Source organism: Nestor notabilis, unplaced genomic scaffold, assembly GCF_000696875.1.
Source record: "Nestor notabilis isolate BGI_N333 unplaced genomic scaffold, ASM69687v1 scaffold25481, whole genome shotgun sequence".
In the NCBI taxonomy this organism is placed as follows: domain Eukaryota; kingdom Metazoa; phylum Chordata; class Aves; order Psittaciformes; family Psittacidae; genus Nestor; species Nestor notabilis.
Genome location: NW_009914590.1, coordinates 1 through 7,940, shown reverse-complemented (window position 1 = coordinate 7,940; position 7,940 = coordinate 1). Strand labels below are relative to the sequence as shown.

The window sequence follows — 7,940 nt, the reverse complement described above, 5'->3', positions numbered from 1 at the left end:
GACGGTCCAGCCCTTGGGAAGGGGCTGCCTGGAGCGGGCAGCGCGGGCCGAGCGTGCCCGGGCTGTTCGGGGGGGAGCGGGCGAGGCTGCCCGCAGGTGAGCCTCAGGCTTACACATAAAGTGGGATGAGTTGTTTATCCAGCCGAGGAGCCCAGGCTTTAAAGTGTATTTGGGATTCTGAGCAAACAACCCACCCATGGAAACTTCCAAATCCCACGTTGAGGGAATTGAAGCGCTAGAAGAGCTTCCGTACATGAAATTGACACTGATTTTGAAGGGTTTGTATTGTACATGGCCTGAACGCTCGCTGCCTCTATCCCACTGCAGATGCTGCACTGACAGCTTGTTTTCTTTCAGGAGTTTGATCATTCTTGTACGTACCTTGCAGATATTGTTGGTAAATAGAAATATTTATAACTTTCAGAACAAGTGAGAAACTTTCCCACAAATGGGATACAAATGTTTGTATCTCAGAACAGAGGCTGGGGTTTAGTTTACAACCTATTAGGGTGAAATAGTGTTTTGTTTTCACTAGAGGTCTCTGTTTAATCATAATGAAAAGAAGCTTGTACTAAATGCCTGTCTTGTTAGCTGGCAGATACCAAGGCTCTTCCAAGCCTGAAAGAGCTTCTGGAGTCTGTGCCAAACACAGAGAGAAGGACCTGGGATTTGTTTAGTTGGATTTTATCATCTAAGGTCTTCATGATACAAAGTACTAAGAAACAGGAGGTAAGTTCTGAACTCTGAAAGTCTTGGTTAGAGTTTGTCTTTTAAGGCAAGCTTGCACATCAGAGAGTATTTCCTCCTGCCAGAAGTTAGTGGTTAGTTCCTGTGAGAGCTTCACAGTTCAACATGAGCGCATGGTTTTTTCTGCATAAAGAGAGGGCTGTTTGTTTCGGTTTTATATGAAATTCACAGGAACACTGGTCGGAAGAAGCAGTTATCACTGTCAGTAGTTAATAATGGGCAGTGCTTATAGTCAGTTACTTCCATTAATGTACCATGTGCATTCTAGATGAAGATAGTTCAGCTCGGGTGTCATGGAACTAGGTCCTGCTTCTCACTAAGAAAGACAACTGTACTTCTTGCTGCCCCAGAAATGAGAGCTACTGAGGTGCTTCTGTAACAGGGATCAAAATAGTTGTAGAGATTAGTGGCAAGATGAAAACAACTTCTGTTTTCACTTCTTTCCCCTCTGCCAAGATCAGCTGATGAATATATCATCTTAGTAGCCAAAGTAGAATTGTGATGCTGTCCTTATGAATTAATTCGTAATCACAATTCAGTTTGGATTTTTTCTGTGAAGAAGAATTAGGATTTAGCTTCGATAGCAAGAAACTGTTAGAATTCTTCCTATCTGCGTACTCCTCAATTGTGACAGTATTGAATTCTAACTTACATACATAGTCAAAATACATAAAGCCATTGGAAGGACTAAGGGACAGTAAGCAGAATGCCCAGTGAGTAATCTGATCTAACCCCATAAACTAACACTTGTATTCCTTCCTGGTTTTAAGTACGAGAAGATCCAAGAACTCACGGGGATGTCTGGGGCTGTGGTTCCCGCTCCAGACTACCTCTTTGAGATCATGTATTGTGATCAAACCAATACCAAGTTTGCTGAGACCAAGGGAGAGCGGGACCTCATCTATGCCTTCCACGGGAGCCGCCTGGAGAACTTCCATTCCATCCTGCACAACGGCCTGCACTGCCACTTGAACAGGGTGAGGCTCCTCGTATTGGCACCATCTGCTCTTGGTCACTTGCTGCTATTGACACTTCTTAAAAATAGGCCCAAATTCCTTTAGGGATATGAAATGTGCTGATGATCTTGTCCTGCTGGTTTCAGTTCAGTGTGGGCCTTTGCAGATGGTTGTGTTCTATTTTCTAGTGCAGCCTGAGGGTAAAAACTGGAAGTGGCACAAACCCATTTTCTCCAGCATGACAAACTACAACTGCCCTTTGCTTCTTTGTAAGGAACTATAATGCCAGTGAAATACTGGCCTGTGCGACAGCCTGCAGCTCGAAAGTGCATGTGCGCAGAGAGGAGGGTAGTAGCCCAGGCAACATTAAGATTGTCTCTTTCTGCCTGGCCTCAAGTTTAAATCAACCAAGTTTTAAGTGCTACTTGTGAATGGAGCCTTCTGTAAATGGCCTGGTTAAGGGAGACATCCCGTAGGATTTGCACCTCTTCTGATTTCAGTGAAAAGGCAGTTGGGACTCCTGGCTTTGTGTGTCGTCTGTAAAGCAGCTTTGACACAGCAGCTGCTTAACCTTCTGGTCAACCTGGACTATGTTTTTCCCCCATGTTCTTTATGAGTACTGGTTTATCAGGTACAATGGACTTACTGGATTAATAATTTTAGCTAGTGTGGCAAATCCTCTGATTCAGAGTTATTAAAACAGTTCTACTTGAAAGGAATTCACAATTGAAAAGTAATTCCCTCTTTTCTAGTAAAACACGGATTTAAATGCAGGTAAAGCCTTGTCTTGTTTGTGGGGGCTGGATTATTTGAGTGATGGCAGTCTCAGTAAATCAGTGAAATGCCTCTAGCAGCAGTGCAGTCATGTTGATGTAAACCACTTAGGCTGGCAAACTAAATCCAAATCCGGGAAAGCATGAATCTGTCCACACCAAGGGCTGTGCCAAGCAGCTAGATTGAGGGATGGGAGAGGGCAGCTGCCCCACCCCAAGGAAGCTGTGCCAGGACAACAGCAGTGCATGGACCAGGCCCAACACTGGTCAGAAAAGCTGTTCTAAAATACCTTCAGAAACAGACCTGCCAGTCTGAAAGTAAAGAACACTCCTGTGTTGCACTGCAGAATTTTATGGTACTATTTCTGCTCCATTTCAGACATCCCTGTTTGGTGAAGGCACGTATCTCACCAGTGACCTGAGCCTGGCTCTCCTTTACAGCCCTCATGGCCTTGGTTGGCAGCGAAGTGCGTTGGGCTCTGTCCTTAGCTGCGTGGCTGTTTGTGAGATCATTGACCACCCAGATGTAAAGTGTCAGGTGAAAAAGAAAGGTGAGTCTATTGCAGTAATAACTATGTGTAGTTCATCTCATACTTGGCACTTCTATTTCAGCTTGGTCCATATATACTGTCATATAAACTATGTAGTATATGGAGTGTGGACACCCTTCAGCAGAATCACAGGGTGATTTGGGTTGGAAAAGATTTAAAAGATCATTTAGATCCAACCCTGCTGCCACGGGCAGGGACACCTTCCACTAGACCAGGTTGCTCCAAGCCCCATGCAATCTGGCCTGTCCAGTTCCCAGTGGGCCCCTCAACAAATGCACAGCAGCCTCGCTGCCTGTGGAGCTTCTCTTAAATAGTATGTTTAAGGGGTAGGAAATATTTTGTAGGCATTACTCGGTTTTCCTAGTTTTAGTAGTATGATAAAATAATGTTCCATAATGCCTAATTGCTGGTGGAACAGAAGCATTACAAACGTATCAGTAACGAGTTTTATTTGATGTCTAGAAAGCCTCTGCTTAGATTGTCCTTCTTTTACTGTTTTCTGCATGCAGGGCTCAATCACTCCTTCCATGTTGTTTTTCTTTCCCTGTTAATATTAGCAGCTCCTCAAGCACCCTGTGGGTGGGAGACCTGCCTCCTCACCACCCTGGTCTGGCCATAATGCCATCCATACCAAAGATGACTAGGAGTGGTATAGCCTCAAACAAACCCCTCAGTCTATTCTTGGATGCTAAGGGATTCAGGGGAATTCCAAGACTAGGTCTATGGTTATCTCATTCCCCTTCTTGTGGAGGTGAGGGGGTGTTGCTTGGTTTTGTATCTAGTTTTGCTCTTCTATTCCCCCCAAAGACCTCTTCTCTTCTCAATCAGATTCAGAAGAAATAGACAGAAAAAGAGCAAGAGTGAGAAACAGCGAAGGGGGTGATGTACCACAGAAATACTTCGTTGTCACAAACAATGAGCTTTTACGAGTTAAATACTTGCTAGTATATTCACAGAAGCAGCACAGGAGGTAAGTGTTCAGCTATCTGGAGTGATGAGCATGTTATAGCAGCCAGATAAACACATCTCAGTTTTGAAACATAACAGGAAACAAGCGAGAAAGATACACTGCACTGCCAGGATTTGTTTATAGCCTGTTTCCTGTGGAAATAAGGCTTACACCATCACAATGTCTCTGTCTCACTCTTTGATGCTTTCAGGCTCAGGTAAATTTGCTTCTTCACCAGAGCTGTAAGCACTTGGTATTTTTGAGAGCTCTGATACTGTTTGTGGCAGGAAACCAAGAGTAAAACTCACAATGAGTGCAGCTCTTTAAACCAGGGCAGGTTTAACTCTGCCCTTATCTATCGTAAGTGGCAGCATTCATCCAGCTACTCAACACATGTGTACAGGCCAAGCAGTCACAGCTCCAAACCACAGAGAAGGGTGTGAACATGGAGAGAAAGAGCAGGATTATGCATGGAGACATGGGGAAAAAGGGATGGGAAATCAGGCTTTGTTAGTTCCAGGGAGTATGAAACAACTTTCTGTTTGTATTGCTCTAGTGTAACAGTTTAAAATAGCAAAACCTAAGATACTCTTTGCCAAGGTATTTGTGCATCTCTGACAGAATTCGTGCTCTGTTCCCTTTCCAGGCCTTCTAGTCAATCTTCCTGGTTTCACACCCACCGTTTTGCCATAATGATGATGCTGTACCTACTGCTGCTCATAGTGATAGGGGCCAGCAACTCGCCAACCTTCGTCTACTACTGGCACAGAATGTTTCACTCGGAGAGATGAAATGCCCGAGGTGATAAACTGTTCTTTTCACCACGTGCCTTAATAATAGCCAATCTGCAATGCACTGCCTCTGTTCCAGAGCTCTGGAAATACAGGTGCCTGGAGCTTTCCAGTTCTGCAACCAGTATATTATCCTCATGACATCTTTCCATTTATTCTTATTTCTATGTTCCTGTGATTTATGAGGATGCCCAGCCCAGCTGAAAAGGATCACAGTGGTGCAGCTTAGCATGAACCAGTTATTAAGGGTCCATGGAAAAAAAGTGATTTAAAATTAATGAAAACTAAGCATGAAAACACTCAGGTGTAACTGTTTTCTGTCAAACTGAGGTATGTTTGCACAAGTACGAAAGGAGGATTTTTCTGTGTGTCAGGCAAAGCAACCTGTAGAGAGTCTTACCAGTTTGTTTTCAGAAGCTGAATTTAGTGATGCTTAGCATGTATCAGTGCAGATGGGATCACTGTTAAACTTTTAAAACTAAACTTTGGCTTTGGCCAGGAATTTTTATATCATAGCATAATGACTGTAACAAAGCAAAAGAAATAAAACAACCACCAAAATGGAAGAAGTGGTTTCTAGTGTGGTTTTTCCCTCCTCCCCATAAAACATTGTTGTGGTTTAACACCAGCCAGCAGCTAAGCACAATCCAAAACATAGCCCCATACCAGGTACTGTGAAGAAAATAAACTCTATCCCAGCCAAAACCAGCACAAATCTTTGTGGTCTCAGCCATGATCTATCTTGTCCTTGGTTACTGTGCAGATAACACAAACTCAGGCCCTTCTGCATCAGTACTGAATAAGGATTATTCCTATCAAACTGCCTTCCACTTTTTCTGCACCAAGAAGAGGAAGGGTAAAGGGTTCCACTTATGCTGCCACCTGATAGGCTTTTTGGGCTTGGGACTGCCTGGGGTTTGGGATCTGGTTCAACATTTTTGCCTGTATTGAATCATTTTCAGTCTCCCTTTATGAACAAAAGGACCAATAATACGCCAACTACTTCCCAAGACACTTGTAAGAAATGGGGTAGAATGGCAGCAGAAGTGGCAGGATTGCATTTATGTCTCTGAACATTTGTAGCACAGTTACCTTCATGCAGAAAAGCAACCTACAACTACCTGAAACTGAAAAAAGAGCAAAGGACTCTGCTCTATTAGGGACTGGGCATGGGATAAACCTGATGACAAAGCCAGGGATTCCAGGCAAAGAAAAACTAGATGTGTGCCACAGTCCAACCTAATGGTCCAGCTTTTAGTAGTAGACTTGATATACCACAGGATTTCATTGCACAGTGAACTCTGACCACAAAAAAACCTCATCACATATTTCCAGCAAATGAGCCTGTGATTACTACCTTACCCATTAAATATTTCAAAGAAAATCTTTCTCTGATCTTCTTCTGCTACCTAATTGCCAGAAATAATGACCTGGTAATCAGGTTTTCTAACTCAAGTTCATTTACAGCAACCCCTCTTCTTGGTGGATGGGGTAGAAGCATTTATTCCAGTTCATTTTGCTGCCAGAACAAATGTATTTATTCACCATATAGCTTGCAAAACAAGAACATTATAATCCAATTCCCCATTGCCTTTTACAGCCTGTTAATATCGCTCACTGTTAAAGCACATCCCACTGCCACAGCTCAAGAGATGTACATGCTAATTATAGTGCTGATTTGCAATTAAAATCATGTACATAAACTATTTATTGCACAACAGATTCATCTACTTTATAGTGGTTTGCTCCTTGATATTTGAAGGGAGCAGCTTGGGGTTTGAGACATGCATGGGGTTCCTGGAATATTTGCCCATTTTTGGTCCATCTCAGCATGTTACATATAATGGTGTGCTATATACGTCTCAGTTTAGGGTAGGTAATGTGCTGGCTAGAAAACCTGGATGCTATCTAAAGGGTATTGTGTTGTTAAAAGCTTCATATGTCTACAAAGAAACATCTTTTGGAACAGATGGGCTATTGGGGGCTGTTTGGAAAAGGAGGAGGTGAGGCAGCAGTTGTGGGATGCCTGTTTGCACTGCAGGAAAAGGCACAGACCTGGGAATCTGAGTCAAGCAAAAGGAACAGATGGGGAGGAAGGCAGCCAGGTTTTGAGGTTCTCCAGATTTCTTTGCATAGGAAAGTTTCTGAAGGGTAAGGAAGAGGAATGAATGCATGGCAGCCCTTCAGCACTATCACCTATGGTCTGCCTGGGCTGTTATTTGGCTTTCAGCCATTCCACTGAGCTCTTTTCCCAAGTGGAGGGAGATAATTCCCAAGCTGATCTTCTGCACCCACACCAGCAGAAGCTGATCTTCTGCTCCAGGCTATATCCTCAAGAGAGAAAAGTATTGCAGGGGCTCTCATGGCAGACACACAGAGGCCAGCACTGCAATTAAATCAGCAGGTATCAAAGTTAGAAAGCAGCTTTTTTCTGCTTTGAGCAGTTTGAACAGACCCAGAAGAAAGAGGTGGCTGCAGGTAGGGGCAGAGTCCTGATGGATATGTCTCGAGTGCTTCTCAGAGGGCTCAGAGCCCCTTACACTCCCAGGCCTGCAGGGATGCTGGGCATATCCTCCTCCATCCTTCAGCTCCACATCTGTGGAGCTGGGTAGCGCTGTCCTCAAAGGCAATGGGAAAATGAATACATCTGAGGTGCTCAGATTCTACCTTAGCAGGCCAGCAAAAGACTTAATACCCTGCTCCCACGCTTGTTTTCTGTGCTCCCTGCTGATTCCAGCATGTGTTTCCCAACGTGGCAAGATGCAGCCAGCTGAATTAATGTGAGCATTGTGCTGAGTAACCAACAATATTATGAATTAACCCAAGCTTCCCGTTAACCTTTTAAGCCACTTGCGTGGCTCTTTGAACGCGCACAGTGCTATCAAAATGCTAATGGGGAATTAATCAGATCTTCCTCCCGAACAAAGGACCACTGTGTCTGAAGCAGGCAGCCCAGGGTGAGGTCGAGGAGTTGTAAACTATAGAGCTACCTGTGCTTATTAATACGTTTGTTACGTTACTGTGGTGAACATTAAGGAACTGTTACCAAGTCAGACAAATTTGGTCCTGCTGGGACTGCAAGAAGTGTGATGACTGGTGTTTCCTGGGGAGGAACAGGCAGATTTGGGGGAAGTAAAAGAATTTTCCTCCCATAAGGAGAAATTGATAATATA

The 7,940-nt window shown here is 43.9% G+C and overlaps 1 protein-coding gene across 1 annotated transcript; it reads left to right on the top strand.

Moving 5' to 3' along the window:
• Positions 1–591: 591 nt before the first annotated feature.
• Positions 592–5,255, top strand: PARP16 (poly (ADP-ribose) polymerase family, member 16; the record flags this gene model as incomplete). The annotated part of the gene is made up of 5 exons (XM_010023730.1): positions 592–729; positions 1,518–1,724; positions 2,856–3,027; positions 3,856–3,997; positions 4,623–5,255. Coding segments are annotated over 5 exons (804 nt in total), but the record flags the coding sequence as incomplete, so codon positions are not given.
• Between the last annotated feature and the right edge of the window lie 2,685 nt (positions 5,256–7,940).